This window comes from Nerophis ophidion, linkage group LG02 (assembly GCF_033978795.1).
Source record: "Nerophis ophidion isolate RoL-2023_Sa linkage group LG02, RoL_Noph_v1.0, whole genome shotgun sequence".
Classification (NCBI taxonomy): Eukaryota; Metazoa; Chordata; class Actinopteri; order Syngnathiformes; family Syngnathidae; genus Nerophis; species Nerophis ophidion.
Window position 1 is genome coordinate 17,100,725 of NC_084612.1, and position 13,946 is coordinate 17,114,670.

Genomic DNA, 13,946 nt, shown 5'->3' on the forward strand with positions numbered 1-13,946 from the left:
GAAGGGTTGGTAAATGTATGTGCATGACACGAATGTAACATGTATATACTTACAGGCTGCTGGCTTGCGCTGATTTGACCTGAACTCTTCCCTAAGAGAGAAAGGACAATGAGTTACTCAGTGATGGTCATCTCAAAAGTTCAGCCTAATTTCCACAAACCAGTTATTTTCAGAATTATTTGCATTTCCTTTGTCAGGAGTTTTGAGGTCACCAACTAATATAATCCTGACCACAAAGTTGACACTAGCAGTCTATTTAACTAATGTCTGTGCAACAGTACTATCTGAATATAAACAACTGAGGTAAAGATATGCACTCCTCCTGCAACCTTCAAACATGGTGTAAGAAGAGGTAACAGACACTACTGCAAGTGAAATAGAATGTATAAAACACTTAAAACTATGTAGTTCATACTACAGTAACATAACTATATATAAACTTCCAACAATACATTGCTTATAGCTGATGATATTTTCTTAAAGCGACACACATTAAGGGACATAGTATCCCTTTTTGTGTTTCATAAAGGCATTGATGCTTCTGTGTCATTTAAGCAATCACTAGCGGGTTTAACTACTTTGATATCACATCATTTAATATTAGCTATCGGCATCCCTCGTGCAAACTTCCTACCAGCCCTGAAGACCTCGGTTCCTCATGGATGAGGATGTCTTCAGCGGATACTCGGCTTCGGTCCTTCTTTCTCAGAGCTACAGACACACAACAGTCCACATGAATATCTATTATTGTTTTGTTACATTTGTGATAGTTTTATTTTCCTAACAGCCTACTTGAGTTGGGGTGAAGAAAAGCTGGGCTCCTGTCAAACTCAGTAAAGCCAGCATAGGAGTTGACAGCTCTGATGTGACCATGACCATCAGGCGGACCCTGGCAACAGACAGCGAGAAGAAGACAGTTGGAACACAATTATTTTAGCATTATACATCCATCCATCCATCCATTTTACTACCGCTTATTCCCTTTGGGGTAGCGGGGGGCGCTTGTTTAGCAAAATGAAAAAGTCTGGTTTCAGTAGGGTGAGCTTTACATTGGATATATAGTTGTATAGAATACCGACAACAGTTAGTACAAATAGGTCAACACAAGTCAGATAACTTATGTAATACACGTGGTGTCCTATAGGGTCCGTATTGGGTACACTTCTTTTTATTATGCACATTAACAACATTTAGAAAGTATTTGATGGATATAAGTTTGTAGTTTTTGCTGATGACACAAATATTTTCTGTTTCGAGGAGTAGTAGTAACGAAAAACAATAATAAATTACAATGTAGTATTGATAAAAACAAACTCTCTCTAAAAAAATACATGATATTTGGAAATTGGAAAGTAGATATTTATGTAAAGCTGAAAAAAGAGCTTAAAAGAACATACAGTATGCAAGTATGCTTTTGGGTGTCATTTTAGACAGCTAGGTGTGCTTGGAACCTGACATCAAATATTTGAGTGGTACAATAGTAATAAGTATTAGTAAAACAAAACATATCCTGAACCATAAATCCTTTCACACTATTATTGCCTTATTTTAAATTACTGTGTAGAAGTCTGGGGTAATACTCAAAAGAGAACCTCACAAAACAAAAGGTATGCGCATAACAAAAAAAATAGCACAGAGAATAAATAATTGACAATGTTTGGTATCGGGAACCCACAACTGTACTGTCTATATAGTCCCAAATCATAAAATGTTTGGAGCTTGTGAAATTCAAATCTTCAAAAGTAATATTCAAGGCGATAAATAATAGCCACAAAATATAGAAAAAATGTTTAGCGCTAGAGACGGAAAATATAATATGAGGGGTAAATTTAATTTTAAAGCAGCCTTATATTAACACAACTGTTAAAATTAAGTGCATATCGGTTTGTGTGGTGACTCAATGGAATCAATTAAACAAGGAAATCAAAACAATAACATAATTCAATTTAAAAATAAATAAAGAGGAGGAAACATAGGGTGTATTATTGTATTTATACAAAATATATTTGATGAAATAATGAGTGAGTTTAATATTCTGAGTATATGTGAATGAAAATAAATACGATATGTATCTTTAAAAATGTACTAAGTACTGTAAGGTATCAGGTGATTATGTATTGTATTGATGATTAAAAATCAAATGATCTAAATGATGGAGCAGTACAATATAAGCTTTTGCTTCTTCCTGCTCTTTGTCTTTCCAGGCTGCTTTTTTATTTAAATTAAATTTTATTTTATTTTTATTAATATACTATCAATATGTATTTTTTAATATTAAAATTATATATTTACTGTAATATCAATATTGTTTTTTGCAGCAGAAGATAAAGCATTAGAGATGGCTTTCGTTCTGGGACGGCGTGGCGCAGTTGGGAGAGTGGCCGCGTGCAACCCGAGGGTCCCTGGTTCAATCCCCACCTAGTACCAACCTCGTCACGTCCGTTGTTCCTGAGTAAGACACTTCACCCTGGGTGCTGGTTAGCGCCTTGCATGGCAGCTCCCTCCATCAGTGTGTGAATGTGTGTGTGAATGGGTGAATGTAGAAGTAGTGTCAAAGTGCTTTGAGTACCTTGAAGGTAGAAAAGCGCTATACAAGTACAACCCATTTACCATTTCTTTGTTTGAATTGATGGTTTGTTGCGTTTCAAATAAATTAAATGCTTTACCGTACTTCTGCTTGTTAACTATAGATTTTAGAATTTAAATGGCACACTATCATTTTAGAATAGTAGATTTGTCATTAAAGACAAAGTATGTATTTTTCTACAGTGTTTAACTTATGTTTAGGCTTGTATAAACCTTTAATAAAATAAAGAACAAATCCTACACGTTACACACCTGTTGTCTGCTGCTTGTAGCCGGGCTGTGCTGTGGGCTGCAAGTCTCTTTAGGTGTAGAGTGCTGGAAGTTTACACTGTCTTTATGCCCTGTAACAAAGACAATATTGTACGTTCAAAGAGTTTGACACATACATCAGATTGTTTATAAGAGTATTCACAACTCTTCTACATGCATTAGCTGATGGGAATTGTCATTAAATACTTAGAATTTTGAATTTACTCTTATTGTTGTGATTTGTCGAGTGACATTTAGAACAAAACCAAAAAAACGGCGGAAAATCAAATCCCATCACCAAACTTCATCAAAAGTCATATTCATAATTGATTCTTATGAGAAACATGACCCCACCTTCACCTGTCAAATCCTAAAAACCTCCACTCTGTCAACCAATCATTCATGCAGCTGTCACATCTGGAACGCACCAGAACCACCAGAGAGAACAAACAAGAGAAGAAAATGCAGCATGGCTCCCGCCCGATCCAGATTTGGATAGACCACAGTACCCTGCAGATGCGGCCCTAAACTCAAACCTCTCACAAAGGTCCTCTTGTCACAACTTTCACCATCATACGTGGGCCCCGGCGAAGGGGCTGGTGCTTCCCAAAGATCGCAATCACGCTTTCTTCGTCTGTGGGGTCGTCGGGCAGCCACAGCAGGGGTGCGAACAGAACACGGTGGTCCGCCGTGTCCTTGACATTGAGTGTTTGATTCACATCTGCTGGGAAAGGCCAACTTGCCCTCGTCGTCGCAAAAAGCTTCATTGACGTATCCCAAAGTCCCCTCCCCCCCACTGGACATGCCTCCTAACCCCTCTGCAGGCAAGCAGGCAGGCTGAGCAGAGCCCAAAGTCTTAGACACAACGAGCACAGTAGGATACACACATACACTGTTCTTATCGTGCTCACGCATCTTCGGAGATTCACCGTCATACTTACCAACAAATGCCCCAAACTCTACAACGGCGCTGTCAGGCGGCTGCTGGCAAAGCCCAGCCAAGGAGAGTTCCGGTTGGCTTGAGACGCTGGGCTGGGAAGGCGTGCTGCTAATGTGGAAGTGAGCCCCGCGTGAAGGCACGTTGGGCAGGCTGGATGGCGAGTCGGAATATTCCGGCTCATGTGGACGGCTCAGCTTACTGAGGGTAAAGGAATGGCCTCGAAGACGCAGCTCCGGAGGGGAAACAGCACTTTGGACAAAGGCACAGGGGGCGCCGCTGCTGGAGGAACCAGCCTCTGCAGCGAGGTGTCCAAGGCCGAACAAGCCCCTCTTTTCTGGACTCAGATTAGGATCATTCCCCAGTCCTGACACAGGGTTTAATACGACCCTACGGTTACGATCAGTTGCATCTCCAGCGCCAATCCCAAAAAGTGAGTCTGCTAAATTAGCTCCAGCTTGGGAAAAGGTAGAGCCAAAGTAGGCCCCCACGCTCCGCTTTCCTATTGCAGAGGATTTGGACTGGGGGCCTGTGTCCGTTACCCCGGGAACTATGCTGGGGACAACGTTCTTGGAGAGGCTGAGCTCTTGGGTGATACGATTGTGAACCTTGCTAGCCTCTGATGCCCTCTGTGCTGTCAGTGTCTTTAAGGTGTCCACAGTGAGGGCAGAGAGGTCCTGAAGGTGACCAATCTGGGAGTCCAACGTGTGCAAAGAGCGTTTGATGAAGTTGACCCTGTTGCCCACCTCCTTCAGCTGCATGCACATCGTCTCAACCCTGAAAAAGGACCACAGATATGTTCTATTAATACAATGCAGAACATCCAATCATACTTGAGTGAGATCAGCCCATAACGATCACATGTATTACCTGTAATGTGTTTGTGAGTGCTATTGACAGTACAAAAATATACACAATATTCACATTCGTTCCTGATCCTCTTTCATTACATACAATTCTTTGAGTAAAATAGTACATAACTAATCAAAAGCAAAAACTAACATCTACTTCTCATTTTATTTATTTGTTTTTTTTGCCTTCAAAGTTCTTATGTGTCTAGGAGATTCATCTCTGAATTTATAAACAACCCAAAAATATCAACCTAAACACTCAAGTGTCAATCATATAGTGATGTTATCATGTTACTCCCTGGTATCGACACCAAGTCATTGATCAATCCAATGCTGACACACCAACAGTTACATTATCTTCTCTCTAGACTTGTATCAATCTGACAGGTAATTCCCCATTAATATCTGTTAACTTTCTGCTGTAACGTGATTCCATTTTCACTTCATAGACTTTACATGACACTTATTTTTTCTGTTGAAAAATCCTAGCTTTGCAGTTGGTTTAGCTAGTAACATGTTTAGCCTCATCCTCCAGTAATAATGATAGAAAATGCAGTTTATTTGCCGTGATTATTATTTGCTTAGGCCAGCGGTTCCACACTGTGTATCGAGACACACAATTAGCTGCTAGCCGCTTGTCAAACGGGGGATTAAAAATAAATAATGTATCAGCAAGAGGGGATGTTTGTGATCCACATTAATGGGCGATGGCGATTACACACTAACGACAACCGGCCATACTGATCAGCTGCCGATCGATTGGAACATCCCTACTTATCATAATCATACCTTTCGGAGGTGAGACGTATGCGCTCTTCACTCCCTGAGTGAAACTGGTCATCTTTTTCATGAAAGTACGTCTCGACACACTGTTCCTCAAAGTCATGAAGTTTTTTCTGGTCTTCCTCTGTGAGAAACAGCTCTGAGAGGAAGAGGAGGCAATAGTTAAAAAAAAAAAAAAAAAAATAGTTATAGCTGAAAAATGGCAACATTATTTAATGTGCATAATTGGCCATGTGGTATTTAAGCAAACAAAAAAAAACATGAAAGATCAACAAATAAACCTTCTGCTTCTTTTAGTGAATTTCCGTGCTTTTATAGGACGCCACCGGCTGTTATGTTAAGTGTCCAATAATGGTGTTTTACAAGCCTTTACATTCTGAAACGTTCAATGTATACTGCTGTATATGTGTTGTCAAATTTTTTAAATCCTAAATTAAATTTACTTTAACACGTGTCCAATAACACTAGGGAATGTCTCCAGATTTGTTGCTCGTCGCTTTTTTGAGAACAAAACCTGGACAAACATAAATACTTGCTCAGTTGGACACACTGAGCTCAGGTCTTAAATGTCTGGCAGACTCTGTGTTTATGAATATATGGGAAATAACCACGACCGTGAGTTGTCAATACTAACAATTTTAAATAGAGTAGGAAAATGTTAAACTCTAGTCCTGAAGGTAATAGTAATTGGCAATAAACATTTGAGAGGTTGACACTAGGGATGTACCAATCAGGGTTTTATGCTGCCAATTCCGATCATCCATTAGTGAGATCAGCTGAGTTCAATACGGGTCACATGCATTAACATTTATATATTTCTTTATGGTGCGTGCAAATGACAATTTGAAAATAAACACAATGTACAAACCGGTTCTTTATTCCATTTTATTACATAGAATTGTTTGAGCAAAAAAGTCAATAATAGACAATAACTTGACAAAAGTTACGTCTGATTATATCCTTTGGTCATATGTCCAGGGAACTATTTACTGAATTTGTAAACATTACAAAAATCAAAATTATTTTTGGAGAAAATGAAAATATTGACGTAATTACTCTAGTTTGAATCACATACTGAAACAACTGTTGGTGTCGATTGATTGATTGAAACTTTTATTAGTAGATTGCACAGTATAGTACATATTCCATACAATTGACCACTAAATGGTAACACCCAAATAAGTTTTTCAACTTTTTTAAGTAGGGTCCACGTTACGATACCACATGTCGTTTGCAACAACGCTGACACACTAACAGTTGCTGTTCTATTCTCCCTCGAGACTCATTTTAACTACTACATGTTAATAGCTTCTTACTTTTTGCTGTAACACAGTTCCTTCCACATTTCTTACTTTTTACTAAGCACTTTTTTAATATTGGTGTGGTTTAAAGCTAACTTAGTGATTGGCTTAGCTGTTAACATGCTTGCTTTGGCTTGCTCTCTGTGTGTAACATAGCTTTGTACTCCAGTGATAATGATAATTGATAATGATACTTAGAAATGCAGGTGATTTGCTGTAATGTAAGTGAATATCATTAACTTAGTGGAGCGGCGCCGAACTGTGTATAAAGACACATAGTTAGCTTGTAGACGCTGGTCAGCCGGGGGACCAAAAACAAATACAGTGTCAGCCAGAGGGGATCAGCTATTGCAATCGGCATTAATCAGCAATGGTGATCACATTTAATTGTAACTTAGATATTGGGTTTCACTATGTAAAGCGCTTTGAGTCACTTGAGGAAAAAGCGCTATACAAATATAATTCACTTCACTTCACTTTTTCACAAAAATCGGCCGATAATGATCAGTGTCTGATCGATCGGCACATCCCCAGTACAGACCCCAAAACGAGTGAAGTTGGCACATTGTGTAAATCGTAAATAAAAACAGAATACAATTATTTGCTAATCTTTTTGAACCTATATTTAATTGAATATACTGCAAAGGCAAGATACTCAGTGTTCAAACTGGAATTTTTTGCAAATATTAGCCTATTTGGAATTTGATGCCTGCAACATGTTTCAAAAAAGCTGGCACAAGTGGCAACAAAGACTGAGAAAGTTGAGGAATGCTTATCAAACACTTATTTGGAACATTCCACAGGTGAACAGGCTAATTGGGAACAGGTGGGTGCCATGAGTGGGTATAAAAGCAGCTTCCATGAAATGCTCAATCATTCACAAACAAAAAAAAAAAATCACTGTTACAGAGAACAGAGAAGTGGGATAAAATTGCTGTGGGATAAAAAGGGGTAGGATTAAATGAACTGTGTTTCTTCCTACTCCTTTTCGGACTTGCTTTAATGAAACAACTGGAAATATGTGATGCATTACATGTATTGTATGCATGTTCGAAATAAACTGAAACTGAACTGAACTGGGCGAGAATCACCAATTTGTAAATAAATGCATGAGCAAATTGTCGACAACATTTCTTAACCAGCTATTGCATTTGGGTTTTCAACATCTACCGTCCGTAATATCATCAAAAGGTTCAGAGAATTTGGAGAAATCATTGAACGTAAGTGGCTAAGCCCGTGACCTTCGATCCCTCGGGCAGTACTGCGTCAAAAAGCAACATCAGTGTGTAAAGGCTCAGGATCACTTAAGAAAAACACTGTCAGTAACTACAGTTTGTCACTACATCTGTAAGTGCAAGTTAAAACTCTACTATGCAAAGGGAAAGCCATTTATCAATAACCCCCAGAAACGCCGCCGGCTTCGCTGAGCACGAGCTCACCTAATATGAACTGATGCAAAGTGGACAAGTGTCCACATTTCAAATTGTTTTTTGGAAACTGTGGACGTTGTGTATAAATGTCCCTGTGCCAACTTTTTTGCAACGTTTTGCTGCCATTAAAATCTAATTTAATGATTATTTGCAAAAAAAAATACGCTTCTCAGTTCGAACATTAAATATATTGTCCATACATCCATCCATTTTCTACCGCTTGTCCCGTTCGGGGTCTATGAAGTATATTCAATTGAATATAAGTTGAAAATGATTTTCAAATCATTGTTTTTATTTACGATTTACACCACGTGCTTACTTGACTGGTTTTGGGTTTTGTAGATAAGGCCACAAAAATGTGACAATTTCATAAGTGTATGTTACGTTATATTAAACTGATAATCAACATTGGCAGCCTTTGTGATGAGTGGGGATGGCAGACATACTTGGTCCGTATGTGTGCTCCTTCTTTCTCTTCCTGCACATGCAGAAGAGTGAGTAGATATGGCACAGGAGGATGAATGGGGGAGGCAGGACCGGTTTCTCGTGGTAGGCCATGATGAAGTGGTAGCGCTGGTACTTCCACACCAAGTTGGAAATGGACTTCACCTGCAGGTACACGTTGCTGGAACGAAGAACAGCGAGGATGTTGATGTCTGTCTCACCCAACATTTATTCATAAAAAGTTTGAACAAATACAGAACAACTAAATTAAAAAGTTAAAGTTAAAGTACCAATGATTGTCACACACACACTAGGTGTGGCGAAATTATTCTCTGCATATGAGCCATTACCCTTGATCACCCCATGGGAGGTGAGGAGAGCAGTGGGCAGCAGCGGTGGCGCGCCCGGGAATAATTTTTGGCGATTCAACCCCCAATTCCAACCCTTAATGCTGAGTAATAATAATAATAGGTCCCATTTTAATAGACTTTGGTATGACTCAGCCGGGATTTGAACTCAGAACCTACCGATCTCAGGGCGGACACTCTACCCACTAGGCCACTGTGTAGTTGAGTCCTCAATGTAGAATATTTTGCTTTATCTTTGCGAAAACATTTTGTGGTTCGTCCTCTTTTTACAACACTATCACAGTGTTGAATTTAAATAAAAATTCAAGTGTGCAGGACTGTGTGTGTGTGCGTGGTTTGTCGAGCTTTGGCGGTCGGGTGGGTTAGTGGAGGGGTTTTTCTGGGAGACGTTCAGCCCTTTCCTGTTCACGGTGGAATAGGTTTGCCAGCGGATAAGTGGCAAATAATCTCTACCTTACGTAAGAGCAAAAAAAAAAGATTATACCATTTTTTTGGTCCACCTAAGTTTTGCCCTAATTTTCTTTCTCTACTCAGAATCAGAATAGTTTTTATTGCCATTGTTTGAGAACGGGTACACAAACTAGGAATTTTTCTTGGTGCAATGGTGCAACATAGAAGACATAAGACAGAATAAGTAATAAGATGAGCTGTAAGTGAGCAATCAGATCTTGGTATTGTTCATGTGTCTGATGGCCGAGGGGAAAAAAACTGTTCAGGTGGCGAGAAGTGTAGGTCTGGATGGACCGTAGTCTCCTGCCTGAGGGGAGAAGGGAGGGGGGAGAGTAGTTTGTGTCCAGGGTGAGAAGAGTCAGCTGTGATCCGACCCACACGCCTCCTGGTCCTGGAGGGATGGAAGCTTGCAGCCAATCAACTTTTCAGCAGCACGTACCATGCGCTGCAGTCGATGCTTAGCCTGGACTGTGGCGCCGGGGAACCACACGCTGATGGAGGAGGTGAGGATGGACTCGATGATGGCTGGATATAACTGCACCGGCATCTTGGTTGGCACCTTAAGTTTCTTCAGCTGGCGCAGGAAGTACATCCTCTGCTGGGCCTTCTTGATGAGGGAGCTGATGGTCGGCTCCCACTTGAGGTCTTGGGTGATTTTGGTGCCCAAGAAATGGAAGGAGTCCACAATAAAGACGGGGGTGAGAGAGTCCATCAGGGTGAGGGGGGATGGTGGGGCTGTGACTTTCCTGAAGTCCATGATCATCTCCACTGTTTTCTGGGCGTTCAGCTCCAGGTTGTTGAGGCTGCACCAGGACGCCAGCCGGTCCACCTCTTTCCTGTAGGCGGACTCATCGCCATCTGAGATGAGCCCGATAAGGGTAGTGTCATCCGCAAACTTCAGCAGCTTTACCGACTCCTTTTTTCATAAAGCTAAAGGACAATCATTATGAGTAGTATTACTTATAGCTATTTTACTTAACTTCTTTCATATATGTTTGTTTTTTAATCACTCTACATACATCTTTTCATTTAGTGGCAAGCCTGCACAATTCCCCCTTCCTCTTGTACATCTTTGTTACTCATTTTATGTTATTTAGGATCTCCTCCAATTCTATAAATAAGAACTTCATTGAAAAAAAGTTTTTTTGTGCAGGGGTTAATTGTACTATCCACCAGTAACTACTAGTGCAGGGTTCCTCAAACATACACGGCCGCAGATCAAGTATTGACGCCAAAATAATAAAAACCTTTTATAAAAGGGTTTTTACAAATACAATTTTTGAAAAATCCATACTCCATGTACTTCAATTGAAATAAAATAATTACATTTTGTTTAATTAGCTGCCAAAACAAAAACCATAGAAGACCGATGCAGTAGTCCTCATCTATCCATCCATTTCTACCGCTTGTCCCTTTTCGTATATAAAACACTCTTATTCAAGACTTTGTACTGCAAAGGTGTCCAAATACAACCCCTGCTGTAGTATCTGTTGCCTTTCATGTCCTATAAGTGGCTTTATAGTTATTACAACTATTATAGGATATAGCGCTATCTGTTGCTTTGGCATGCACTTGACATCTCTCACATTGAATATTTTGTACTTTCCACTGTTAATTTTACACATTACATGTGTGATATTAGTTGCTAGATTTGTGCCACCTACTTGAAGAAAGCAATGAGGAGGTTGACCATAAGTATGTACTGAACAAATAGGTAGACTGCTTGCAGGAGAGGAGTAAGCCACACTCCTGCGTTCTCACACAAGTTCTTCACGTTTGGATCACTGTTGTTGGCACACACTGAAAAGAGAAGGAGACAATTAGGACACACAATACAGTACGTACACAAAAATCACTTCCTTTTAGTTCTAGATGTGTATGTGACCCCCCAGTATAATAATTGTGACAATTGGCAGTCTCTTAAGCAATCCTAAACCATTATGCCAGTGGAACACTTGAATGAGATTTTGATTTATTGAGCTTGTTTTTTAGTAACAGATCATCAGGGGGTTCCGTAGTGAGAAGCCTTTGAGTAAAATTGTCCTTAACCATCGTAATCAGCCCTTCCGTTCTCATCGTCCTTACCATCGATTTCATACGCATATACCTCCCCGTACATCATCCAGTACGGCTGGAACACCACCTCTTTGGCCAGCGTCCAGCTTGGCTCTTCGTCGGGGTATAGGATGGCTTGGCGGGGAACGCCGTAGCTGAGCAGGACAACGGCCATGATCACCACAATGTAAAACATGTTGGCAACCTGTAAGAGACAACATGCATTGTTACATGAAGCACATGCCAGCAAAGGAATATGAAACCATCCTTAAAGCCAGACCTGGGCAATTATTTTGACTGGGGCCACATTGTAACCTGACTCTCACCAGACCCTTGTAGTTGAGCTGAGCTCAACACAAGGGTCTGGGCTCGAGGGCATTGCAAACACCTTCCAGATAGCAAAAAATAATGAACAAATCAAGATCGCCGGTCGGGATTTCATAGATGTGATGAAGCGCCGACGGGACTGTTTGATTCAAAAAACAATGCCGTGTGCTGACATTTAGTCTGGTATTACAACTGTTTTGCGACATCGATCGAATATAAATTATTTAAAAAATAAACAGAATGGTTTTGAAGGCATTTATTGGTGGCAAGGATGTTTTGGCTCTTCTTCTGACCGGGTTTGGATTTCCCAGCGCCGCTCTCATCAGCGTCACGGGTTGATTTCGATGTGAGTGTTTGAGGTACCACGTCACTCAAGATAACAGACAAGTGGAGATTACCGATATTAACTATCAACGATAACACACTGAAAATTAATAACAAATGAACTTCGTTCCTCTTTTACTTCTCAGACCACCTCGATTGACATCTTTTGCGATCAAGCAAAACGTAACAAAAATGCAACAAACACGGCAAAATAAGAACGCAAAGGGGTAAGAACACCTACAATCTGATATAATATAACTTTTCTCCATAACTTTGTCGCAATTATATGCTTCCAAGTCTGTCCCTGACACCTGCATTTCAGGCTGGCTGCTCTGGGAACAAACCCTGCCCACACAACTTGGTGCCTCGCCTGAGCTGCTGTGATGAAATAACTTGTATATCAATTGAAAGCGCAGATTCTTGGATGCCTCTGTTCGCGGGTTTTGCAGTCTGGCTATAATGTGATGTCACAACGGGGTGGATGTATTTATATGGACATTAAGTCAAGCTCTCAGCCTGTGCACGAAAAAAAAAGGTAGGAAAAATAATAATTTTCATCTAATTGTGGCATATGCATAAGAATACCAATTTGCAGCATGGAGTACAACCCTTCCTAGTCATAGTTTCTGCCGTTTCTTTTCTTTTTCTTCTATGTCCCACTCTCCCTTGTGGAGGGGGTCCGGTCCGATGCGGTGGCCATGTACTGCTTGCCTGTGTATCGGCTGGGGACATCTCTGCGCTGCTGATCCGCCTCCGCTTGGGATGGTTTCCTGCTGGCTCCGCTGTGAACGGGACTCTCGCTGCTATGTTGGATCCGCTTTGGACTGGACTCTCGCGACTGTGTTGGATCCATTGTGGATTGAACTTTCACAGTATCATGTTAGACCCGCTCGACATCCATTGCTTTCCTCCTCTCTAAGGTTCTCATAGTCATTATTGTCACCGACGTCCCACTAGGTCATTATTGTCACCGATGTCCCACTGGGTGTGAGTTTTCCTTGCCCTTATGTGGGCCTACCGAGGATGTCGTGGTGGTTTGTGCAGCCCTTTGAGACACTAGTGATTTAGGGCTATATAGTAAACATTGATTGATTGATTGATAGTTCTGCATTCAGATTTCTTTTCTCTCCTTTAAACTGTTGCTGTCATTTTTTTACTTAAATATAAAGTGTTTCTTGTTCACATTTTTATTTTTAATTACAAAAAAGTATACATTTATGTTTTGAAAATTAGCCCTGGTATGTTAATTATGTCTGCAACTTACCATTTTGGCAATCATCATGACATAGGGTCCAGCTTGCTGGTTGACGGCCAGGATATCGAGGAGTCGCACATACCAGAAGATGATGTTGAGACAGTAAACCGTCCTGCCAGGGATGAAGGCTTTCCCTCCACCCAGCCTCAGGCCGAAGCCGATAAAAAAGGAAATGATGGCCAGAAAATCGGAGACGTTGAAGTAGTCATCAAACCACACTTTTATCTTCTGACTTATTTTTCCTGCTTCTGACATAAACATCTGCAAACAAGTTGAAAAATCATGAAAGGACCTTGCAGAGGAACAATAGAAGAATATCAAACTGCGTACCTCTCGGATCTTCTCGATAGCAGAGGTGAAGATGTAGAGGATGACCACCCACTCTTGAGGAGAAGGCCATTCTGGCATTCTCACCAGGACCACGTAGGAGTAGAGCATCAAGAAACCCAAATAAAACAGCTGAAAAACGCAACATGTGGTTATTTAAGCACAAAATAACAGCTGCAAATGTTTTACAAATGGGATAACAATGACAATGTCAAGTTTATTGAACGTTAATTACAATTTCCAAACTCCTTTCTCCTGC

The 13,946-nt window shown here is 40.5% G+C and overlaps 1 protein-coding gene and 1 long non-coding RNA gene across 4 annotated transcripts in view; one reads left to right on the top strand and one right to left on the bottom strand.

Moving 5' to 3' along the window:
- The window catches only part of LOC133537260 (uncharacterized), a 33,384-nt gene extending 19,568 nt beyond the window's left edge, over positions 1 to 13,816 (top strand). Inside the window, exons 2-3 of the long non-coding RNA XR_009802642.1 lie at positions 11,461 to 12,332; positions 12,428 to 13,816. This is a non-coding gene — a long non-coding RNA (uncharacterized LOC133537260). The remainder of the gene's footprint in view (positions 1 to 11,460; positions 12,333 to 12,427) is intronic.
- Positions 1 to 13,946, bottom strand: part of trpm7 (transient receptor potential cation channel, subfamily M, member 7) — a 133,765-nt gene that overhangs the window by 37,888 nt on the left and 81,931 nt on the right. For 2 of the 3 annotated variants that reach the window (XM_061878201.1, XM_061878191.1), the window contains exons 20-30: positions 13,691 to 13,819; positions 13,370 to 13,621; positions 11,485 to 11,659; positions 11,064 to 11,199; positions 8,584 to 8,762; positions 5,413 to 5,545; positions 3,777 to 4,549; positions 2,839 to 2,927; positions 793 to 889; positions 635 to 711; positions 54 to 91 (exon numbers count right to left, since the gene is read on the bottom strand). In XM_061878201.1, the coding sequence (XP_061734185.1) occupies positions 54 to 91; positions 635 to 711; positions 793 to 889; positions 2,839 to 2,927; positions 3,777 to 4,549; positions 5,413 to 5,545; positions 8,584 to 8,762; positions 11,064 to 11,199; positions 11,485 to 11,659; positions 13,370 to 13,621; positions 13,691 to 13,819 (2,078 nt within the window). Of the gene's footprint in view, positions 1 to 53; positions 92 to 634; positions 712 to 792; positions 890 to 2,838; positions 2,928 to 3,371; positions 4,550 to 5,412; positions 5,546 to 8,583; positions 8,763 to 11,063; positions 11,200 to 11,484; positions 11,660 to 13,369; positions 13,622 to 13,690; positions 13,820 to 13,946 lie in introns of all 3 variants that reach the window. The other variant, XM_061878182.1, reaches the window with a different exon arrangement.